General features: G+C 36.2%; 1 protein-coding gene across 8 annotated transcripts in view; it reads right to left on the bottom strand.

Moving 5' to 3' along the window:
* The window catches only part of TRPM3 (transient receptor potential cation channel subfamily M member 3), a 512,305-nt gene that overhangs the window by 246,792 nt on the left and 239,444 nt on the right, over positions 1–26,069 (bottom strand). For 3 of the 8 annotated variants that reach the window (XM_011371287.2, XM_023537352.1, XM_023537353.1), the window contains exons 1-3: positions 21,339–21,508; positions 16,465–16,544; positions 15,092–15,296 (exon numbers count right to left, since the gene is read on the bottom strand). In XM_011371287.2, the coding sequence (XP_011369589.1) occupies positions 15,092–15,094 (3 nt within the window). In that variant the 5' untranslated portion in view covers positions 15,095–15,296; positions 16,465–16,544; positions 21,339–21,508. Of the gene's footprint in view, positions 1–15,091; positions 15,297–16,464; positions 16,545–18,434; positions 18,468–19,063; positions 19,126–21,338; positions 21,509–26,069 lie in introns of those variants that run through there. The other 5 variants (XM_011371276.2, XM_011371290.2, XM_023537349.1 and 2 more) reach the window with 4 other exon arrangements.

Raw genomic sequence — 26,069 nt, 5'->3', positions numbered from 1 at the left:
ACAAAGTTGAAGATGGAACCTCAGGAGGTAAGGACATACCAAAGCAGGCTTTGGCTATGAGAATTTTTAATAAGCCCTGGAAGACCTTGAATATCTGCTTTAATGGCTTTATGCAGTGTGGGCGAGTCTAATGGGAGACTCCACATAAAGCCAGGATACTTCAAAGGGCACCATCCTCAAGTATAAGAAAGAAAAAAAAAATAAGTCTGATGTACAGGAGAAGAGAGTAAGGACATTTGCCTGTTCAATCTTGGTTCTTAGTAAATTAGAAAAAAAAAATACTCCTTTTATTATTTATAAACAAAAATGGAACCTCACACAGGTCTTGGTCCACATTCATACTATCAACATGGTTTGAAGAACATCAAACAGTGTGTTTAACATAAAATGGTTCAGGTGGGATAATGGTTCCAGGTAATTGGCAGAAGCAAATGCACATTCTCTATGGAGAAACGTGTCATCAATCCAGGTCTCAAATAATTTCCATGGGAAATAAGCATTTCATAGTAAAAAAATAAAGTCATAGATTATATAAGGAAATAAAGCAGCATGAGTGAGAACAAAAAGAAACAACAGGTAGTAGAATAAGATTCTCAACATATTGAAATGATCAGATGCAGAATATAAAATAGCTGTATGTAATATGTTAAAAACATAAATGAGAAGATTGAGTATGTGAGTAAAAAACAAGGCATTATAAGGAATGACCACATGCATTTGAAAAATAAAAACAACTTCTAGAAATTAAAATGTAATAATTTAAATGAAAAATACAATGAATAAACTGAATTACAGATTAAGCATGCTAATGATAGATTCAGAGAAATAAATCAGATGCAGCCTAGAAAAACTAAGGAATTGAAAACATAGAAGAAAAATGGGAGAACCTAGGAGGGAGATAATCAGATTTCTAAATAAAAATAAAAGAGATAATAAAGGGACAATACTTAAAGAGATATTGGCTGGGAATTTCTCAGAATTTTTGAAAGATATCAGTTCTCAGATGTGAGAAGCACAATGGATCCCAAGCAGGATAAATAAAAAGAAACTGTGCTTTTAGACACCTCATAGAGAACATCAAAATATGGAGATGGTGGAAACCTTCAAAAGCAGCTAGAAAAAAAGACAGATCACCTATAAAGAAAGTCATCAGACTGAAGGCCTCTTCCCCAACAACAGCAATGGATGTCAGAAGCCAATGTCTCCAACGTGCCAAGAGAAATTGTCAGCATAGAATTCTATGTTCAACAAAAACATCTTTCCAAAATGAAAGCAAACTATAGATATTTTCAGACTACCAAAACTGAGAATTGACCTCTAGCAGACTTCACTGAAGGAAATTTAAATATATATACAGCAGGCAGAAGTTACATAATCTCAAATGGATGATCTGAGATACAATGGTGAACAAAGATAGTAGTAAATTTTTGGTGAGTCTAAAAAAGCGTGAGTCATAAAATACAAAATGATGATGATGTCTAATTTATGGTGGAAAAGGATAGAACTTAAGTACTAGATAATATACCATATAAATTGGGTGATAGTAGTCAGAGGTAAAGCATTTAAAGTCTATATGGTATATGGGAGACAAGAGAAAGGTACTGATAAACTTTGGAATTTGTTAAGTTGAAGTAGCATAACTACAAAAAGAATAGACATGAAAGTAATCACACAAACATGTATAAATAAAGTTATCTAGGAGATGACAATTTAATGCAATATTTTTGGATCTGGGAGACCCATTGTTGGAAAAACCTCAAAAATTATATGTCGATTCCTTTGTTAAAGTATATTTGACCTATATTTAGCTGAAATGAGACGCAAAACCCCACAAAATATAAAAGTTGCTTGATGAAATAAACTGCATTATCAAGAAATACCAGAGCTAAGATTTCCTATACACATTCACAAAAATCCAAAGAGGTGTTGGAACCTAATAAGATGGTTCTATATTGATTTGGTCTACCTAGCAAAAATCATTTCCATAATGAAAAGAGTAAAGGTGGTGATTTCAGGTAAGTTCATTATAGCAATAGAATTTAATCAGAACTTACAATATGAAAAATGGCATATTTTATACACAAACTCTGATGCAGAGGGCAAGAATGTTTAGATATTTATTAACAGAAATTTTCAACAATGTACATTTTTGTGTTGTGCAAAAGAGCTTTGGGACAGGAGGGAGGATACGTCAGTAGTGGAAGCAAACAAAAGTGTTTCATAGCTAAAAGCTTCTTTATGTTGTTATATTTGCTATCACGTTGAGTGACCATTTATAAGAGAACCATTTACATAATGAATGCCATAAGATGAAAAAATAAAATGTTTTCTGTGCCTGTACACTGAGTCTATGCTACTTGAGTAGTTAAAATTTGATGGCTCTGCCAGATTGAATTTATATCATTTTGACTAATTCCAAAAAGGGATGTTTAGTAAAATAAAGTAGTACTGGGACTCACAGGTCTTCCAAACTATATAAACCAAGAAAAGTGGTCAAATGTAGTGGGGTAGGGGAAGGGCGAAGTGGGTAAAGAGGATCAAATATATGGTAGCAGAAGGAAACTGGACTTTGGGTGGTAATCACACAATAGAATATATAGACGTCAAATCGTAATGTACACCTGAAAATTATGTAATTGTATTAACCAGTGTTACCCCAATAAACTTAAAAAAAAAACCCCTCATTAAAATTGGTCACTTAAAAAAAAAAGAATGCTTAGTGTTAGGGATGATAAAAAATCACTTTTCCAGCTATTGCTCTCTTGCAAACTTTAATGTATCACTCTCTTATTCCTTCAAAAAAAACAAAAAAGGACCCATATTTTCTAACATTATTTTAAATTATACTTCTAATAAAGACAGAAAAACATCTAAAGTATAAAGAAAATTTTAAATTATGTGCCTCCTTGCAAGCCTAGGTAGTGATTCCTAACATTTCTGAAGGATTGTAAAGATGTAGTTTCAATGATTAGAGAAGGCATACGTGAGAACAGTATGCTTTGAAAAACAAGAAAAGTAGTTGTGATTATGGCTTTTGGAATTTCAAGACGCCTCCTGAAGCATCCCCACATGTACATTTCATTTAGTCAGGTAAATAATGTGAGATTCAGAGCCACAGTTAATATCTGAAAACTGATATGTATATGTTACTAACTCACAGAGTGTGAAGAGGGATTACAATTTATACTAAATCATACAGAGATTACGTAATAATTTTAGCAAGCTGAACCTAGCTAAGTAACATATGGAGTTCAATCGTTCATCCTATTTGGTAACAATAATCCAAATGCATTTTTAGAAATAAGCCTCACTTGGTAAATAATTCACTTTGGGACTTCTAAAGTTACCTATACAACTTACCAATAAGGAACCAATTTATTGATCATATGAGCAGTTCACTGGAAAATGACCAACAAATTTAATAAATATGTTGAAATTCCTTTTGAATTAGCCTAATTTTTTTCCTCATTAGGAAATTAAGAAAGGCTTGTTTGTGATCACAACGTTTGTTACTCAGCTAATAAATGCTCCAGTGAGAGAATGAATGAATGACTTTAGATCAACTTGTCCCCAGCTTTCTGTCTTACAAATGAAGAAATGGAGGTACTCAGTGTCTGGCCTGTGTAAGGTCATATTGTTCATAGTCTCTATTCACAAATTTTTCTCAGTTCTCAATTTCTTAACTCCACTGAGAAAAGAGATCCCCAAACCCAAACCAAAACTCTGATGTATTTACTATATTCCAGGCACATACATGCTGTGTGCTTTTTATGCATCATTTTATGGACACCTTCCAATATTGAGAAAGTTAGTATCATCCACATTTTACTGATGGGGGACAGAATGGATCTATCAGGTTTTCAAGTTCAAAGCTAGTAAGTAGTGCTATCAGGATTCACACCCCAGTTCTGACTCAAGTCCTTGCTCTGAACCTCAAAAATATGAATGCCTCTGTAATTCCCCTTTTCCTTCATCTACAAGCAAGCAATCTCTGAGTTCTAATGATCCATTCCTCAAGCTGTTACCCTCAACCAGACCTTTTCCTCTATTGCTTCAGTTGCTATTTTAAGAATAAATTTTCCTTAGTAGGGTATCAGTTTGAATATGGTAACAGTCTTAATGGCTTCTTCTCTAACCGCGTGTTCTCAATGAAACACTGATAGGCAGATTTCTTTCCTCAATTCCTTTTTGATTATATTATTTCTCAATTCAAATTGTTATATCATATGTAAACTTCCATTTTGCCTGTCATGGTCCCTTATAATTTGGCCTTACCCAGTTTCTCTCTGTAATTGGTTAAATGTTGTTCCAAAAGTCTTAGAAAATCCAGTCCCTCCTCTTTCATATACATAAATTGTTCTCCCTTTTCAAAGGCTTTTATTGACTCATCTTGATGTAATATAACTCTCAATTAAACCTAGTCTGATATATGAATACATTTTTTTCTTTCTTTTTTTTTTTTTTTTCTGGTTGTTTCTTGCATGTGTCAGTTTTATCTCCCCATGTTGTAAGATCTTTGAGGGAAGGAAGCATATTTGACATGACTATGATTTTTCTAGCACTGGCTATGAAGTAGTCCCATCTTAGAAATGAAAGGAAGTTTAGAAATATCTTAGCAGTTATGGGAACTGGAAATTATCTAGTGCAATTATTCTGCTTTATAGATGAGGACATGGAGACCCAGGGAATGTGAGTGACTAATAATTAACCACTCACTAATCCATTATTAAAGTTACTGCTACACCGGAAACTCTAGGTTAAATTGTGCTTCCTTAACTAACATACAAAACTCACCATGAGGACCTCGAAAAAGCAGATCCTATTCAACAGATGTAGGATGGGGCTTGAGGTTTGCATTTTTAGCTTCCAGGGACCATTTGAATAGCAAAGATTACAATTATTCCCTAGACCAAAGATTCTAAGTTCTAAGTGGTTTGTTTGTGTTTGTAATTGGGTCAATATATTACATGAAAATCAAAGAGAAATATGGAGGAAATATTGGAAGATTTACTCAGGCCATGATAAATAGGAAAGTGCAGCCATTGGCAAGCTAGTCAGGGTATCTCCAACTACCTTATCCATTTTTACCAGGATTAATTCTTATACAAAGGAACACATGATTAACTACAGCCCTTCCTCCCCTTCTCCCCATGATTCAGAAGCTGATAAATAAGGCAAATACTGGGTATTCCTGGTCCTTTGATGTTAGTCATTATTTGTGAGTTACTGTGCTCCTCCCTTGGAAAATAAGAGGCAAGAAAAAAAAAAAAAGGAAGGATTTAAATAAACAATTTGTTACTTTTTGTTGTGTTATTGTTCAGCAACTTAAAGAAATCGTTTTGGTGATAAGAAAAAAAATTTTCAGATGTGCTAGATTAAATAAGAGTGGCCTGAGAGTGAAAGGGACAGAGCTATTAGTCTGTTGATGGCTGCTGATCAGCTAACAAAAGACTTCTCACATTCCTGTTTTGCCTGTTGGAACTTTAGGTTAATTTCTAGGCGGCTATTTCTGTAGATTATTTTAGCCAGGTACCATCTAACTCCAGGAACCACTGTTTGTTTACACGTGGGCTTTCTAGACAGCTGCCCACAGCCAATCCACAGGAATGATGTTTCTTTATGCAGACTCTGCTATCCCAGAGCTGGCCTCCTTCACCTTCTCCTACCCCTTGGACTATAGCTCATGTAAAGTCTTTCAGACTACATCTTTCTTTCCCCTCTTCCCTACCCGATATATAAAAATCCCTGCAAAACTCTGGGACAATAGACAGCTGTCTTTTCTACCCAGCCACGTTGCTAATGGTTTGGACTCCATGGCCGAGATCAGTTTTTTTGGCTAGCATTTTTGTCTCAATAAAACATTACTTAAGAAAGACTTCAGTCATGGAAGTTAAAGATTTTTAGTTTAACATGGGGATAAGAGAATAATTAAAACTAAGGGGTAAAGTGATGCTTTAAGATTGTCTGAAGGTTTCAATTTTTAAATGATATTCTTTTACCCATAAAAATCAAATTATTCAATAAGCTTTCCAGGTGCTTGTAATACATTAGCTATCTCAGCAGTTTCAATGTCATAAATTGTTGTGCCCAGGGCAATTAATCAATTTCTACTAAATGGTCAATGTGATTTGAAATTAGGAGCTATTTTGGTTGTCAAGAAGCCATTTTGACTGTCTACTTGTGAGCACCTTAATTACTAAGGGATCACCTTATAAATAAGAAATCCTCCTAATGTGCATATTAAATTTTGTCACTTGGGCATTACTCTGATCTGGTGACATGTGCTTCCATTTATAGATTCCTCAATTATGCAACATCACACTCTAGCAGCAGACATTGGCACTGTAAGTCATTTGGCCAATTTGAGCACCCTTTCTTATGAATAGGGGTGATCCTGACCATCTCACAGGACACTGTAAAGATTAAATTGTGCAAAATGACTAATATGGTAGAAAAACTGACATGTAAATTAGATGATGGTTATAAATACCTTGAAAATGACTTCTGCATACAAAAGGATCCAAATAACTTGCCTTAGCTCTTTAACTAGTATGTCTTTCAAAGTTGCACTTTGTTCTGAATTCTTGAGTTACTTGGCTGGCATAGGTGTTTATAAATAGTACCTTAAAAGAAAGGAGAATGCTACTGCTGCTCTGGGTCACCTAACCCTCCTTCACCCCATGCCCACACAGTTCCGCAATTTTTACTTTCTAGAAATAATCTGAGCTCCAATAGATTACCCATGCCTGGACTGAACTCCCCTTTTCCTTTTCCACCTTTAGTGCCCTGACTGACAGGAAGCCTTGCAATGAGCTCAAAATAGTAGTTTAAAAATGTGCTGCGTAAAAGAGATTAGCTCTAGTCGAAATTGTACTATTTGATCTATTCTTAGGTGCTGTGGAGACCAATAAATATAGCCTAATTTTTGTAAGAATATATATTTTAAGTTCCAAACCAAACTTATAAATGAAAAATTTAAAGTGAGACTATAATAGAAAACTAGAAATTTTCTCTTGTTCAAATGGCAGAAAGTTTCGATAACTAAAACTCTTTTGAGTTTTTGTTCTGCCTGATGCTAAAGGTCTATTTGCTTAGTGGGGGACTTCACCGCAATTTTTTCTAAAGCCACTCTTACTGCTTCATCATTAGTAATGTTACTATTCACTTGTTAAAGCAGAATTCAACTTTATTATGGCCTCGCTCTGCACTAAACTTGGACATCACAGAGGTGTCACAAACCAGCTGGTATCCTTTTCCCTTTATAATACACAGGGTGGTCAAAGGCTAGAGACTGGGGAATCAGCCGGTACTACTTAGAACAGGCTGAGGCTGTTAAAAATTAGTAATAATCTTCCTTTGTCATTCTGAACTTGAGCTTCTGTGGAGCAATTTGGCTCTGATAATCAGTTACTTCTTTAGCTCTAAATTTTTACCCACATCATTTTGCCCAGCTTTTTAAATAAAAATGTAAAAGACTTGCAGAACAATCAATCTAGCTACACTCTTGGAAATGGTAGATGACAAATTCTTCTACCACTGCACAGCTGTCTTTAATTCTTGGAAATGATCAACTGGTATTTGTAAGGAGCTTGTTCTGAGTAACAGAACTACTAATACTAAATCTATTTTAACAGTATTTGTAATGCCTTTTTATTTCTGAGCCCGCAGTGGGAAATTTGCTCTATTTTCCTTTCTTCTGAGAAATGTGACAAGCATCATTTCATTTTCTAATTCTTCGTAATCACATTTTAAATCAGCACTTTTAATTAAAGCTGTGGCCAAGGAGAATATGCTGCACTAGACTGCTATGACAATTTTGCTGATATCAGCTTTTCAAGTCCACGGAGTCTTTTGTTTTCCAGTTAGAGTTTAATACTTATGGCGATTTAATACATGTAGAAGTTCCCTACAAAGAAAATATTTGGAATGCAAAAGTGAAGTGTCACTGTTATTGGATTCCTTGTTTGATAACCCATAAAACTTTGGAAGTGAAAATGCCATTGTAATTTAGTCCCTATTGTTTTTGTGATTCCTTAGTTTTAAGATATCAGATACTTCCAGGTAATGGGGGCTGATAAACAAAAGCTAAGGTTTAGAAATAATTGTAAAACTTCACTGAGAATATGAACAGGTCACAGGGGGTACTCTATGAATTTTATGCCAGAATTACTTAGTGAAAATTTTCTAGAAGCAAGGAGCTGGGAATTTTCTAGGGGCAAGGTAGGTTTTTTGAGGAGAATTGTTTATTTCTTCTCTATAGGTCTATGATTGGGATCAGAAGTTACAGTGATAAATTCTAGTTTTATTCTGTTTCAGAAAGTGCTTCTGAAGGCACCATCATTTCAATGGCCAAGAGATTACAAGGTTAAAATTGGAAATCAATGGAATAATTACAAACTCCTTCAACTACCTTACCATGCTTATACAAAGCTGCTTACTTAGCCATACTCTAGTGATCTGCTATTTTGTTTTATGAAGTGGGATTCATTTAATTTCATATTTGGTGTGTGTCAGTCAATTATGATTCTCAGTTTGAATTTGCATAATGCAAAGTAAGACAAGTTTTTAAAAGTCAAATTTAATCCCAAAGCATTTTAAGAAAACCAGTTTGTAGTTGCCATGCTGATAACAGCCTCCCATCACTCCCAACCTAGTATCTCTCCCTCAGTTTTCCCTATTCCCTATCATCCTCCACTCACAATGCTCAGACAATAAGACTTTTATCTTGGCAGATTTCCTAGTTAGAGTTTTCAGTATGAAAATGAGGCATAAGAATAATTATCTAGATTGTATGAAAACTGTAATAAGGGGCTCAAGTTGATCTAAAAAGCAGAGTAAATAAATAGCAAGAGAAAACCTGAAGAGAATTATGTGGGTGACTTGAGAAGTTTAAATACAAGCCCTTACTTAGGTGATACTTACCTTGTCCACTTGTCAGCTCAGCATTAATTAGAAGAGATGACTAGTAAGCAAATAAGATTCTATTTAATCAAGTCCAGTACTGATTCCTTTTCTAAATAACCTATAGCCTGAGCCTCAGATAGAGAGTCTGAGAAAGAACTCATGTCTTGGTACTGCTCTCTAAGGCAGTTTAAAGAAGTCAGTTGGGACCCACCCTGGAAAAACAATGCTGAAACCAGAGCTTTAGTACCTTTGTATCTTTTTTCTTTGGTCCCTCTGTTCTGACTTTTATGAGATGCCTAAATAAATGGTCAGGTCTCCTAAAAGCCCAGGAATGCTTTTTTTGGGGACATGCAATTTGGTAAGATGTGGCTTGGTGTTGAGAAGAGAAGGGAGTGAGAATCTTTCATTTACTGTCAGTTTCAAATGTCTACTTCCTGTGTCACTTTTTCTCTCTGTAATGTGTAAGAAAAGTTGGTTTCATGGCTGTTTTACTAGGGCTTGTCAAGCCTTGGAATTGAGGACAGAATACCACAAAGTACTAGGAAAGGCTCAGAAAGTGTTTCTATTAACCTAGGATATAATTTTATAATATTATAAAATTATAATATTATAATATTATAAACGCAAAACCTGCTCACAGCTTTTGCGTTTAACTAACCTGGTCAAATAATAGTGATTTTATAATTCTACTATAAAGTTTTCAGAATCCTTATGAAAAGCTAGAATCATAATAGTAATTAGCTTCCTTTCAAAACACTACTATAGTGTATATCAGGCACATATGACAGAGAAGAAACAGAACTGATGGGGAGTCCTGGGGAGCTGGGATTCAAAAACTATCTTTGCTGTTAAACAATTGGGTGACTCTTGGAAAATAATTTAACTTGACTGGGCTCCAGCTGCCTCATCTATAAAACAGGTAGTGGGATTTGGGACTATTTAGTATTTTTTATATCCGAACAGTAGAATAACTTGGTTAACTTTTAAAAAACTTTGGATGCCAGGTTCTATCCCAAATCGAGGAAGGAGACTCTCTGGAACAGATTCTTGGACACCAGTATTTATAGTAGCTCCACGAGTTATTCTGAGCCTCTAAGCTGAAAACCACTGCATCTGATCCCTCCAGTACCTTTAGAGGGCAGAATTCTGTGACATGACACTGTACTCCAATGTGGTAGCACAGATATATAATGTTCCCGAGCAGATCTGGTTTTCACATTTTCATAAATTTTATAATAATTAGTTATTTAAATAATAATTCTCTTTTTCTCCAACTGTATCTTCTACCAAACTCCAGCAGGTTCTGCCTCATATTATGTTGAGACCACATTGGCATTTTGGACCCAAGTGCTTTATCTTGGGCTGTCTTGAAGGGAAAAGTTAATGTTAAACTTATTTTTTTTTAAAAAAATTAATGAATGTCAAAGTTAATCTGCCCTCTAGAGTTTTCTGCTACTTTGTTTAAAAATCTTTTTAACTTTCATATATTCTTGTCAGGAGCAGGGGACCAAAAACATATTAAGCTAGCTAACCTGTTTCACTTAAATCTTGGCAAATAATTAACTATGCCTTTCCCATCTAAAGACTAGCACTCTTTAACAGAGAGCAGTTGCTGATTGTTCCTTTGTCCAAAGTGCGTGCTGGTTTGTTGGAGAGGACAAGAGGTGAAGAAGGCAGAGGTGGTGCAAAATGACCATCCTGCCTGATAAAAAAAGACATATATGATCTATGGACAACTCTACCCCTTTGTCTAGGTAGGAGGGTCAGAATAATTCGAGGGCAAGTATTCAAAGTGGACAAAATGCTCATTGTGTCTGGTGAATAGTGGGGACTCCTACCTGTTAAATATTTGATGGTAATAGAAAGGAAAATTTGTCCTCATTTGGATGATGAGACTCAGGGTTTCCCCTCGTAGTGACTGAGGGGAAACCATTCAGGGCAGGCGAGCTTAACCTCAGTGTGGTCGCACTGCTTAGGGTTTAATGCTTTCCACTTCTTGTCTCGAAATTTTCAACAATTCTATCCTTGAATTTGTGTTTTGTAAGTGAAGTCTGATAGGACAATGAAGCATGTGCAGTGGGCTTGGAGCCTTGGCTCGTACACGCCCCTGGTCGCTGTCCTACCTCTTGCTGCCTCCCTGAGAGGGGATCTCAGCTACCTGCTCCTGTCTCTGGTATCCCTGACAGACTAGCTTCCCCTCCCCAGCTCTGCATGGGGCAGCGATAAGATTACATTCCATTATCACCCTACATTCCTGGCTGCGACCTGGGAGAGGAAAAGAAGAGGGTGAGGGTCAAGTGTGTGCCCTGTAGCATTTCAGGGTAGGGCAAGGAACTGTCTGTCTCTGCCTTGGGCTGGCAGTGCCACGGCGTGTTTCATGGGTCACTTGGTGGGAAATCTCACCCACGCCAGATACCAAGCACGTTCCAGTGTGGAGATGGCAACCCCTTGGGGGTTGCACGTCCATTGCAGGTTGGGGCTGTCAGCTGTGGGAAGGGGGCATTGATTTCCCTGACCCTGTGAGTACATTTTTGTTTTGCACTGTGCTCCACAAGTCATATAGCTAACCTTGCCTAACCTGATTGCCAATAGACAGTTCTGGGTTCAATAGAGCTATATGGGGCCTGGGGAGGGTTGTTAAAATTTAATGTCCATATGTGTCTACTCTTCTGGAACACAGTGAAAGCTCTATCTGCCTCTTCAAGTTTTTTCCTTTATAATTAAATATTATATGTGCATGTATATATATATGTGTGTATACAGACATCTATATATACACACACATATATTAGCTGTAGGATGTGGGGCAAATTACTTTTCTAGGTCTTAGTATGTTATTCTGTCATATAGAAATAATAATTCTACTGTCACAAACATGAAATAACATATGTAAGTACTTTATATAATGTTGGGCACACAGTAGATGTTCAATATATTTTAGTTGCTATTACTACGATTGGACCCTGAAAGGTGTTACAAAAATACTTTGATTAATATTTTGAAGGATGCACATTCTAACAAACTTATTTGGAGTTCCAAGCTCCAGGGTCCTTAAGGTTTCTCAAATTCACTAGAAATTTTTAGGAGGGGAAAAATCTCAACTAGAGGAGAATTATATAATGAGAAGATATCTTGGCTTTGTCTATCATAAAAGGCACAAGTAGGCATCTAATTGTTGAGGTCTATAGTGAATAAAGTAGGGAGGACACCAAGTAACAGCATCTCACTTTTTGTTTTGCTAGAATGAGTGGATTCAGGAGATTAACTCAATGCAGAAGTCAAAGTGTATGATGGGTGATTTCAAGCCACACATCTCTAGTCATTGATAAGCTGGTGTTCACAGTGGTAGCCTCCTGCCGATGACTGTCACTAATGCCAGTTTATGCAGGCTGGTACTCCTGTAGAAATATTTTAACATATCTTTGGATATGTTAAGGAAGTAAAGAAAGTTGCTTTGCTGTGCCGTCACTATGATTTTCATAAATATTTTGAGCACTAGCTGTATACCAGGTAATTTTATCTTCTCTCTAAGCCTCATGCATTTCTCATAAGGCAATCATGCTCACTTTATAGATAAGAAATCTTGAGGCTCAGCTAAGTTGACTGGTTTAACCAAGACTTTCTAGCTAGTCGGCGAGAGAGTAAGGGTTTAGATACAGTTCTGATTTCAAGATCATGCATCTTATTTTAATTGGTCACAAAGACTCTCTTGTAACTATAATAAGTGAACTCTTAGTAGAAGTAATAACACAGCAAACACTTATTTAGTTTAAACACCGGGCACTATTCTAAGCGCTTAATATATATTAACTCATTTAATCCTTGTTATGGCCCTACAAAGTAGGAATCAGATGAGGAAACTGAGGCACTGAGAAGTTAAGTAAATAGGACAAAGTCACACAGCTGGTAAGTGACAGGACAGGTTATAAACCCAGCAACGTGGCTTCAGATTCTGTGCTCAACCACTAGGCAAAGGAATCAGAACTTCTGGAATTGTTTTAAAGGGTCAACTAAAAGAATGTAATTTGATTTTGTAAAATAACAAATAAAGACATGCATCTAAATGCATGTCTTTCAAAGTATTAATCAAAATACTTAAAAATTTTTTCAGAGCCTGAAACAAGTAGTGATGATGATAATGGTAAAAACAGCATTATATTTATTATATGCCTGGCATTGTGTCAAATGATTTACATATGTTGTTTCATTTAATACGCATAATGGTTGTATGATTATTCCTAGACAGCAGAATAAATTACTGAGGTCCAGAAAAGTTAATTAACTTTTCCCATGTTACATAGCAAATATATGATGGTTCTGGGAAAAACTTAGAGTGCCTGTATCCAGAATCCACACTCTTCACTACTAAACTAGTACTTTGTTTTAGAATCTTTAATGGTGGAAAACTTTATCTTCTGACAATAGACTTGACTTTTAACAACTAGCAGAGGTCATTTGTGACTAAATCTTAAGTTTTTTGAATTTCAGGTACTTGAGATTAATTTTTGGTTAAAAGCATTATTTGATGAAAATATAGATTGCTTTTCTCTTGTGATCTATAAATTATATGAAATCAGTCCCCAGAATATGTTGCGGTCACTGGCAACATTACAGTAATTAAAATATCCCCTGGTGATCACTTTGGAGGGACCCTTTACTTATGAGCAAATTATGAGCTCTATATTTGACAGACATTGAATGTTTATGGAAACGATGACCAGAAGCTTACTATGTGCCTCTGGGCATGTGGCACGAGGCTTGCAGGCACCATTCAAGACCCTTTGAAGTCATTGGGTGTACCACTCTATGATTATTGCCCACCAAGCCACTTCCTCATCTGCAGTACTTTTCTTATAGGGAGAATGTGCGTGACGTTTAGTTAATGAATGGTTCCAGGGGATCTACATTTTTTATGGTTCAATCCCATAATGTGAATGAGGACTGTGCTGCGTGGGGGACACTTAAGGATCTTGTGTGGGTAAATACACCCCTTAAAAGGATGAGGGAGTTGCCACATCTTTACTTCCCTTGGTTCTGTGCAGGCCCAGACTGACCCTTTCTTTGTTTACCCAGGCTTCGCTGGAGGTTGCACACGGTATTCTCTTCTTTCCAATATATTGCTCAAAATTGGTTTTAATTTAATATATATTTAATTTAATATAGCTCTAAATTAATTTTCTTAGGAAAGAATTGTGAGAATACCTCAGTCAGCCATTCTTGGTGAAGAAAATACTACAGCGGTCGGGGAGGGCAGATGAGGAAAGGGAAAAGGAGAGGAAAGAGACAAGAGAGGTAGCTTTATTGCACATTTTCAGACTGTAACTGGCGTGAAGTGACTTCCCTTGCATTTTGCATTATGCTTCTCTAAGCAAACTTCCTTTCCAAACTCGAAAACTCTGTAGCATGACTGAGAACAGCCACCACCAACTGCTCTACCCTCAACTAACTCTTTCTTTTAACAGTTAGAAGCAAGCTTGTTAGAATATCACATTTCTAGAACTTCCAAAAACACATGGTATACTTTTCTCCTGGCAAAATCTGTCAGCCAAGTAGAGGTCCAGGATGAAAGCTGAAATTTAGAAGCGGCAATTCTTAGAAGTAAAATTGGTATATTTCCTACAGCCTCCTTTCCAAAAAAAAAAAAAAAAAAAAAAAGCTTTTCATATGGAGCTCTTTTATTGCGAACATTATTGAATGCAGCTGCTTGGAGAAAAAAACGTTCAGTTTGGATGGCAAGATCTCTGTTAGAACAGGGAAGAAATTAGTCTGAGATGATCATTTCTACTTCTAATTGAGAGAATTGCTTCTAATTGAGAGAGTTACCAATAGAACAAAACAGAGACTCAAAGGTAAAATATTTTTACCAAAGGAATTAGAATAACATATCTTAATGAATGAGACCCAGAAAGTAACATAATAAACAGTGGATAACTATGGAAAGCTACAGTTATTATTAATAAAAATAATAGTCATGTGTCTGATCACATACTAATTCTTTTAAAAATTCTGGGAGGAAGGTTTTCTTTCTGTTATAGAGATGTACAGGGACAAAGTAATTAAAGCAGGTCACCCAGCCAGGAACAGGCAGAGCTGGGATTAGGCCCAAAGACTAAATCTCTAGCTCTTTACCATTCTTTTGCAAGACTTGAGCTAGAACTTGGGGACTGACTGAATTTTTTCTGATTACCATAGCTTTGTTGGAATGGCCACCTCCTTGAAACTCAATGGTCCCAAAAGCGTCCGTTGGGCTGAGCTGAGTGTGCTTGCTGATGGACCACTTCTCAGACTGGAGGTCATTTCGGGAAAGGCGATTCTCATTTTTCTCATTCTGAAGAATGGATATACTGGGAGTGAGGCCGACATGCTGGCCTATTAGACGCCCACAGCAACACCTATAACATAAGAGGTCAAAGTGAACTCACTGTATTAGCCATTATTGGAATACACACTTAAGGCTGGAAAAATCTACAAACCGTAGCAAGCTAATCAGTCAATTTTCAGGTGGAATCCCACGATATGGCTGTTTCAAGCAAATGTTGAATTTAGAATTTACTTGATGCACGTATCTTTTCTGTCTCTTCTTCATTTTCTTTTAGCTGTATAAGCTGTGATATGCCTTCCGTCCTTCTCCACCCAACCCCTTTCACATCTGCCACATTGTTTAGGATTGGAATCTGCGAACAAAAGTTCTGTAGGTTTTTCAACTTCTTACTCCTCCTGTCTATCAAATCTTGTAGGAAGGATACTGAACAGATTCAAGGGGAGAATTTTAACATGCATATTTAAATGAGGAATCTCACTCATATGTGAGTCACAACCTAACTTGTCTTTACCTAATTGACATTTACTGTCAGTTATTCAATTCTGAGAAAAAAATATATCTTCATCTTAAGTGTTCCTAAAGAAACAATGAAAAAATTATTCACAGGATATTTGAAAACTAATTATACAGTTAGTTTTTATGACTCTATAGTCTATATTTTAAACTGCTTTATTACATTGCCTTTTCAAAAAGGCATTTCCAGACATTCACATGTTACTTTATCCAAATACTTCCCACCTTATAGTCTGTTGATGTTTAGGAAGGTAAGTAGGATACTAAAAATATGCTTGGAGAGGAATCTGAAAGTCTGTATTAGTAATTAGTAATTACTAATTAGAAAGTCTAATTAGTAATCTGCTAGGAGTCGTTTATTTAAAAATCTCTTTTTCACTATAGCAAAGCACATTGGTAAGACCTAAACATTTTGATGAAATGCTTAAAAAGGAAAAACAGGAATCATACTAAAAATATAAATAACTCGTTCCTAGATACAGTGATTAATTCCTTCCCTGATGGTATATCTGTTATTCTGTATAGGCTCTTAGAGAATTAACTGCAGGGGTGGCATATCATATGGCGCATGTATATAAGATTGTTTCAAAGATGTCTAGCAACAATAAAAATTTATCTTTAATTTCACATTAGTTTACATGCAATGGATAGTGAGTACAACTGTAGTTTTGTTCCCACAGTTGCTACTTCATATACTCAGTATAGTATAGAGACAGCAAGATTACCTATGGGGGTCTTTGGTGCTGGGTATGATGTGAACACATTCTCTTTTATAAAATGCTCTTTCTATCCAGGATTTCTGAGCCTGAAAAAAAAAAAAAAAAGAAGACGAAGAAGAAAGGTGAATATAATCTTTAACTATTTTTGACTAACCAGGACAATTTCACAATCACATAATAGACTGGTATTTCATAAACAGACTTGAAATTGTGGTTACACACATAAACACTGCATATGGCAAAAACTAATTACTCCCAGAACTTGATTAGGTTATTTAACATTATATATTGAGAATTAAAGGAAAAGACAATTAAAAAAATGTTTATAATAGAACCAAACACAAATTGATAATGATTTTTAAGGACAGAAAAACAATGCTATTTACATAGGAAAAAAAAACATAGAGCAGTATGTTTGTAACCCTATAACCAGTATTCAGTTATGAGAAGATATATAATTGACCCTTAAACAGTACAGATTTGAACTGTGTGGGTTCACTTAACGTGGATTTTTTTCAATAAATATTTAAAATATATTTTCTCTTCATTATGATTTTCTTAGTAACATTTTCTCTTCTCTAGTTTACTTTATTGTAAGAACACAGTATATAATACATATAATAAACACAATATGTGTTAGTCAACTGTTCAGATTATCGATAAGGCTTCCGGTCAACAGTAGGCCATTAACACTTAAGTTTTTGGGGAATCATGAGTTTTACTCAAATTTTTGGCTGTGCTGGGGGTTGGCTCCCTTAACTCCTGCATTATTCAAGGGTTAACCGTATATCTAAACAAATATAAATTTTCATGGCCGAAACTTAGATTTTCTTTGTAGAAGGAAAGAAAAATGGTAAGGGAATTACATAACTCAAGGGCCCTAATCCATCACCATGCTTCTTCTAAAACCTAAATTAACAGTGCTTAAATACAGAGGCGGGGAAAAGGAACTAGAAATGTAAGGAAGATAAATGTCTTCATCACAGTCCAAGCTTTCACATGTGATGTCTTAGGGAAGGGAGTAAGATAGCAATTTTTTTTTTGTAACCCACATGCCTTTAAGTACAGCAAACACATCTCTTAGAATGGGCATTGTTGGGACTGTCCACCCAAAATACGGCCACTGAGATTCGGTTCCCAAGAGGATAGAGGATATTCTAGAAAACTGTACCATATTTGTTCCAAAGTAAAGTGTCATGGAAGTTGCTTGAGCAACCTATAATGTTATTTCTATCTAGTATCATCTTTTCCCTAACCCAGCACCAGGACTAGATTCATACTCTTAAAATATACAGGGCCAAAGCACAACTGAGTCGTTTACTTGGCCTGTCTCAAAGACCAGTGTTAATTGTGACAACTCTTCATTTGCTGGCCGTAATGGATATTGACTCTGCCAAAGAACCAAATATCTTTATAAGTTGTTCTAAGGTCTGCCTTCCACCCCTTAATCAACCTCCTTTTCCACAGTGGAGTTTACAGAAGCATGTGGCACTGAAGGCAGTATTTGTCTAATACTCATAATGACACACATTTAAAAAGTAGCCACATGGGGGATGCTTGAGGGGTACAAAGGAACTGCATCCTCTTTCAGTCCTGGTCACAAATCAGGTCACATAATTTCTGAGTGTTTCTGCACTGTCTACACCTTGCCTCAGAGATCCTCAGGTCCAAGTGGCCCAAGATAACATTTACAGTTCTGTTTGTCAACTGGGCATGAAAAAAGCCCCAGTGTCTATTCTCAAAGATTTTTCTTTTCAAATATGTAGGAAAAGATAGTGGCTACATCTTTGCAACAGAAATGAGCTTAGCAGTGTAGATGATAACCAGCCTTTATCTTTTAAAAAAGCCTGTAAGTTAAACTACTCATAGGCTGTGATTTTTTCCTTGACACTGAATATCTTTGTTGATAACATCTGTTGGCAGAAAAACGGTAAAAATATTTCTCACTGGACATCTGAAACCAACTTTTCCTATACCTTGGAGAGCAAAAGAGAGTGAACTTTCCTTTTTTCCTTGTGGCCCACTTTGGCTAGGATTCACAAGGTTCTTTTGGAAGATCATCTGGGAATTTTAGAGGGTGTTGATCAACGCTCTGAAAAGGAAGCAGGGATGGCACTGTCATGGGTAGAGCGTGAGATTTGCAGTTAGAAAAACTGAGTGGGATTCAGTGACATGGGCAAAGTCATATAATTTCTTCATTCCCTAGTTTTCTTCATCTCTAAAATGGGCACGAGAATAATACCTGATACACAGAGTTGTTATTATTATTATTATTTAGGTACTGTGTTTTCACTTCAAGAAGAGGGACCAGTCCTGGGTTGGTTCTAGTACTAAAAGATAAGATGAAGTTTAAGATAAGAGTACTATGAAATTTCTGTAGCAGATCTGACCTAGATTGATCTCACTTTGAAATGAGGATATGCTCCCAGAAGGCTTGGCTGGTCACTAACGAGATACATAGGAAAGTTATTTAATTTTCCCAAGTCTTTTCTATAACATGAGGATAATCACAGCCACCTTGGAGAGTTGTATTAACTGAAACAGATGATTCAGGAAAAGCACCTAACACTTAGTAGGAGCTCAATAGGTAATAAAAATGCCTAACCTTTATTAAGGTCTTGGAATTGTGTCATATACGCATTATCTTCTTAGATCCTCAGAAAAGCCCTGTGAGAGAAGTACTACTATTATATCCATTTTACCAATGAAGAAAATGAGTCAGATTGCAGCAAATAAGTTTTAAAGCCAGAGTCTGAACCTGAGCAGTCTTATTCCAGAGTTTAACTCCTACCCACTCTGCTAAACTGCCTCACCAAATTGGATATTATTGATATTAAGTATCCTTGATCTTGGCAGTGCCATCTGGGCAAGCCTGGAAGTGCTTTGGTATTTAGAAAGAGTTGGACATCTAGAGGCAAAGAACTAGTTCATACTTGCATCTTTCTTCTTCTCATTTACCCCTTCCAGTCCCCATTAGTGGAGTAATGAATACTCTGCTGTCATTTTTTTTCTCTTCTTGGGGTAAAAGATTTGGGTGGAAGCCATCAGAAAGAGAAAGAAACAAACAAAGTGGGATCTTTATAATAACTACAACAAAGAAATGTAATCACAAGACTTCCAACTTGAGAATCTGGGAGACTATGACAAATTGATTCGACTTTTCAAGGTCACCTTCACTATTCTCTCACTTGTGGATCACACTTTCACCTTGGAAAGCCCTGAAAGTTTTACTCAGATGCTGTGTGGTAAGAATTACTATATATATAGATTACCAAGGTGTTTGTTGGTCTTTAAGTATAAAGTAATTTGGCTTGTGTGCAGTTTAGCAACTTAAATATCTTCTCAAAGGTGAAAAGGTACCTCATTATTAACAAAGGGATTGAGGATCAGTTTTCATATCTTATTATTAGCTGATTAACCATTTCTCTTGCAAAGGGACAAATAATTGGAAGGAGGCAAAAAAGAAATGTAATGTGAAAAAGAATCTTTCCATTATTCACAATGGAATTGTGAATAATGGAAAGAGTGAATTGAATTCTTTTTTTTTTGAGAAGAAAAGTATAATACATAACAGAAAGAATGCATATATAACACATGAACTAGGAATTCTATAAAATATTATGCATAAGTTACTATGCTCTGTTGTGGGCTTTGCTTTCTTATGCTTTTATTCAGGTCTTTTGTGTGGACAGATATTAAGACTATTAAAATTATTTTCTTGGAGAGGGCATATTTGAAGTATAATCATGGTTTAACTTGTTCCCTAAACTAATTCCCTTTTCTTTGTTCAAAGTCTTTGAACTACTCTGTGTTAGGCTTTATACTTGGCTTCAACATCCAACTAAGTTAGCTCAGACTGGCTATCCTTGTTAGAAAGCATGAAATAGTTTTGACATGCCTTGTTTCTAGCTGACCCTTTAATTCTCTTCTAATGCAAAACTTCAATGCACAATATGTCCTAAAATCTCTTCTTTTTAAATATACTTCGGAAGTCTCATGTACTCTTAGAAAAGATAGCTTCTATCAGCCCTTAGAAAATCACTTGTATACATTCTTTTCTAAAGGTAGAATGGTCATATCACCACGACTGAGTTTGTGAAAGGCTATTTTCTTATCTTTCTGCATTATCAGTCATGTGTGATGTGTAAAAGAGAAGTATTTTTCAAAGGCTAATAATTAAAGGACATCTTATTTGAAACAAAAATGAGGACATTCACATTTTGAACAAAGTATAACAACTACCCTCGAAGAATACAGTAAAAATTTTCAAACTCAAATGTATACTTCATAAAACATCAAAATGCTAGAAACAAACAAACAAACAAGCTGTAAATATTGCCTTCAAAAGAAAAAATATTAAGTCATTTCATTTAAGCAGGTTTCAACTTTTTTCACAAAGGCTCTGCTACAAACAGTCCCCCAAACGACTTTGACACTTCTTACTCCCCACTAGTTAGTTACAGAATCAAGAACTCCAGGCAGGAATGGTTGACAAGTACATAGAGTTTGTATTAACTTAGAAAGTCTTGAAAAGTACTACTGCAATTCATCCTTTAGCAGGGCAACTTTAGCAGGGCAACTTTAAAAGAAGGACAACCCAGACAAGTAATCGTAAGATTAGAAAGAGTCCATTAACTTTATAGAAATAAATGAAGAGTAAAATTTCACTACATTTCTCATTTTGAGTCTCATTTTTCAAATTACAATTTGTCCTAATCAGAACAAAACACCAAAGACCCCAAAGTACTGAATCCTACGTTCATTTTTGCCTTTTGTTTTCCCTCAACATCTCCCTGGGCATTCCTTTGTTCTTCCTCTAAGCCCCCCAGATCCAATATTGGGAAGTTGAACAAGAAGAAAGTGAGCTGAAATCATTTTACCTGAGCACTGACTCTGGGTGGTGGCAAAGGCAGTCCCAGGAGCAGCAACTGTTGCTTTCATTTTGCTGTGTCTGGGGCTGGTCATCCCGTTAATAATGCTCTTATGACCGCCCACTGGAAAAAAAGTCACTTGCCCGGCTCTTCCCCCAAGAGACGATTCAAGTAAGCAATGAACTTGGGCAGATTAGGCCCTTGGAATGTGCTGCTTTGGGATTAGCCTCACTAAGAATCCCATGGACATTCCCTCACAGCCTCAAACACTGCTTGATTTGAACATCTAATCTGACGCCAGAAGAAAAACAAATCCCCGGAGAGATCGGATTTAACTGGCACAAGTCCTGACAGGCTCTCCCCCTTTTTCTTTTTCCATTTTCAGAGAAAAGCCTTGTGAAAGTGTGATAAGGTGTTCTGAGTTCTGAAAAGTTCAACTTTGGAAAGCAAATCCTTCTAAAGCAACACTGTATTAATGCTCCAAGTGGTTTGAACACACAAGCTGCATTGTTCATTCCTCCCCAAAGAATGGAATGATAGCATTTCTTTAAAGAGGAACTGCTAAAAACCGAACATTTCAAAAGAATAGTTTGGTCCCTGAACATGATCCCCAGTAGAATAAAGTTAAGAGTTTGCCAGTGACCTTCCACAACTTCTAAAATGTCAATAAAAAAACTAGTCTGATCACTCTTATCCTGCAGCCCCTCTCCCACAATTGTGGAGATATGATTAGAACTGTACACTCCTGTTTCCCTGTTAAAAAAAAAAAAAAAAAAAAAAGAGGAAGAAGAAGAGCTGTGACCAGTACAGCACATGGATGCAGACTAAAAGCAGTGACACTGTGATATGTTCCATGTTTATCTGGGGTGGCCCAACTGAGAGGTTCTGGCTTATAGAAAAATGGCTCTTTCAAATACCGTCTAAAACTGAATTTTTCAGGTAATGATAGTTCTTAACTAGGTAGGTGGACAAACTTGGGGAGAATAGAACTCAAATTTCAACAAGACAAAAATACTTTTGAAAAAAGTGAATATTTGAGCACTCCATCTCTAAAAGACTTATCTCTTCCCACAGACATATGTTAGAGCTGAGAGGTGGTGTTCACAATCGACTCTGCAGGCTGTAAAAGTGTCCCTTGAATCCTCATTTTTTCATAATCTCCTTTAAAGTGCCTAGTATGTGTCACTTGGACACTCGCTGAGAGTCAGATTGTGGACTAAATGACTTATTTCAAACTTCGATTAGATCCTCAGCCTTTTCCTTGCCTCTCTGCTCTTTCCAGTATTGATCTCCTTCAAACTCCCACATCTTCTGGTCTCTCACTTACCAAGGTTTCCCCAGAGACAAGGAACAACAAACTCGTTAGTGTCTTGTAACTGAGGAAACATTACGATAAGCATGACCCAAATGGAACATCAGACAGCTTTAGTATTAAACACACGGTGAAGAAAGTCTCTTTGCCTATCTTCAGGAGTTGGCTATAGAATAATATGTAGTGACAGCCTTAATAATGTGCATACCCTTTCTTCTATGTAGCTGTAACATTTCTAAGCATTTATTCAAAGGGAATGACAAGAGACATGATTGCACAAAGATGTTCACTGCAGCATTATTTATAATACAGATAAATTGGAAACAAATGAAAGTCCATCAATGGAAAGTCAATTAAACTACTTAAATGGTTCACGCCATTAGATAATCATAATCAAGCTTCAAAAGACTAGTTATATAGAGAAATATGCATTTTCATGTTTTGTGAGAAAAGCAAAACATAAAACAGTAAGTGAAGAATAATTACAAATTTTAAATACACATAGAGATGACAAGGAGTATATTAAAGTGGAAACTGTAGCTAATTTTTATTTTCTCTCTTTTCTCTTCCACATTTTCCAAAGTTTTCTCCTATAACCATGTATGTGTAGTCATCAAACTATAGACTGTGTAGTCGGAAGATTTTCAGATAGCTTTTCAGCTGTTAAGCTCTACCTTATGATAATAGGAAGTCTTTGGGAAAGAGTAGTTCAGGAAGTGACTTGGGAAGAATTCAATTAAAAAAGAGGGCTCAGTGGTGAATATTTGGAAAGTTCTATAATGTACAGGGTGAGTTTTCCAGAGTTTAAAGGAGAAGGAGAGGGAGGGAAGGGAGACATCCATCTGAGAGACACAGAGCCAGTAGGCTTCTGTAGACTAAATAAATTGGTTATAGATAATCCTTCCAAGGTAAGAAATATTTTAAAAATTCAGTTTTCTCAACTCCTTCACTAGACACTACTTCAACCTTTCATCTAACTTGCTTTAAATCCTGAGTTCAATTTGTGTACTTTTTAAAAATCCTCTTCTCTCTCGTCTTACTTTTTTTTTTTTTTTTTGCTTAGTTTTCCTTTTTAGAAATATTTTATAGGGTAAAAATGGGAGGCACCTTCTATAAACTTTATACCAAAGACAAAAATATTGTCGCCAGAACCATGAGTGTTTTGTTTAAGTGGAAAAGGAAGCCCTAGGTAAAGTCGGTACAGCAATGCTTTCAGATGAGGTCACAGATGATCTTCAAGACCCTTTGATTTGAGAAAGTAATTAGTTCCAAAGAGAATTGTAGCTCTGGGCCACATTGTCCATATGGAAATTTTTCAAATCTTGTACATTACCCAACAATATAACTCCAGACAGGATATGTTACCAGCCTGTTTCAGATGTAGTTGAGAGAGAATATAATTTGAATACTAACAAGAGGAAACTACAGGTATGGGGCAAACTGTGTTATTCTTCACTGTAATGACAGATTACTTTATTCTCTCAAGTAATCATTAAAGAAAAAATAGAATATACTAAAAAGTTTCCAATGGTACATAACTCAATTTAAAAAAATGAAATCAGATTTTCTACAAGTAGAAACTAGATTTTGACATGGAAAGGGTATATTCCATTGTTATAAGGATGTCAAAAGCATTTTTCCCACATTTGACAACAGCAATAACAAAGCATGATATGAAGTAGGGGTCAGCGAACATTTTCTGTAAATGGCCAGATGGTAAATAATTTAGCTCACGGTCTCTGTCGCAACATTCAGCTTTGCTGTCAGAGCACAAAAGCAGCCATAGGCAAGATGTAAACAAATGAGCATGGCTGTGTTCCAGTAAAGCAGGTGCTAGGTTGGAATTGGCATGTACTTGTCAATTCTTGGTTTAGAAAAAGGAGGTCTGTCTGATGGGGTAGCAAGAGAAGGAAAGGTTGTCCTAAGAAACAGGCTTTCATGGTACCATAACTAGTTTGCCTTGGCTCTTCCTCCAATGTGTCAGGTGCCTTTGCTCCTGTTATTTCTTCTGCCTGGACAGCTCCATCCTCAGCTATACCACAGCTTGCTCCTTCAACACATTGGGACCACAGAGAGGCCTTCCTTGACCACCCTATCTAGAAGCACGCTGTGTCATTCTCTATTCCCTCTATTTTTTTCACAGCCCTTCACATTACCTGGCATTATGCCAGGTCTTTATGTGTTTGTTTTTCATTTGTGTCCCCAACTAGAATGTAAGTTCTTGATGGCAATGATTTTGTTCTGTTACTGCTGTCTCCCCAGAACTGTTTGGGGCATGGCAGGCAAACAAAGGGGACTTAGGCACATCGTTTGATTACCTTATCAATTCCTCATTTATAAAATGATGGCATCAGATGGACCCATGTTTCATAGAGGGGAATTTAGGGTGGTACCCAGAAGGGCATTTTTCTTTTAATAGTTGGGTTTATATTAATATATAATAAAAGCAATGGCTAAACCTACAATTTAACAAATGTACATTGTTAAGGAACATACATTTTCTTTTTTGGAGTTGTGAAGAAATGAACACACATTTTCCTTTTTGGAGTTCTGAAGAAATGAATCCATTAAAAAATTTTAATAAATTAGATTAAAAATGATTTGTAGATAAGAGAAAAGTTATGATAGCATCACAAAGGTAACTGAAATCAGGAAAAACACAAGACCAATTCCTGTTACTTGTCTCTCAGGCTCCTTGTTTTTATTCTAATGCATGAAAATAAATGTATATGTTCTCTAATATTCAGAGTTGCCATTGACCTATAAAGTAAAACAATGCCAGAGGAACATGACAAAGGCAGCTGCCTCCATAGCACACTGAGACCAACATGTTTTTCCTAAAACAATCAATCAGTCTATTCCCTGGTCAATACTCTTCTGGGGCTCCCCATCCCCAGCATGATCAAATCAGTTCAGTTTTAAAATCTTCAAGATCTGGCTCTGGAAGTATTTATTCAAATCTCTCAATTTCCCTTCAAACCTTCAAACATGTTATGCTCCAATAAACTAAAATATTGATTGTTCCCCTAATGCACCATGCTGTTCTACACTCCTCAAACTTGGAATATGCTGTCCCATTCGCTTGAAATGCTAGGTTCTTCCTTCCGTATTTAGTAAAAGCCTCTTTGTTCTTCCAAACTCCGCACAAAACATTGTGTTCTTTGAGAGACATGGCTGGACACTACCGGACAGAATAAATCACAACTATTATTCCACTTCCATATCTTGTTCATACTTCCATTAGGGAAAAAGCCCTACAATATTATACTTACTTATTTTCAAGTTTATAATCATTCACTGCTAATTTCCACTACAAATACACAGTACTCTGGTCCATTATGGCATAACTATAATTTTGTAGTCTCGTGAGGGCATTTTCCTTCTTCCTCCTCCTATTTTTAACATGGCTTTTATGGGAATATCAATTC

The sequence above is a fragment of the Pteropus vampyrus genome, unplaced genomic scaffold (genome assembly GCF_000151845.1).
Source record: "Pteropus vampyrus isolate Shadow unplaced genomic scaffold, Pvam_2.0 Scaffold186, whole genome shotgun sequence".
Lineage (NCBI taxonomy): Eukaryota > Metazoa > Chordata > Mammalia > Chiroptera > Pteropodidae > Pteropus > Pteropus vampyrus.
The sequence above is the reverse complement of the archived record's forward strand: the minus strand, read 5'-3'. Positions and strand labels throughout refer to the sequence as shown.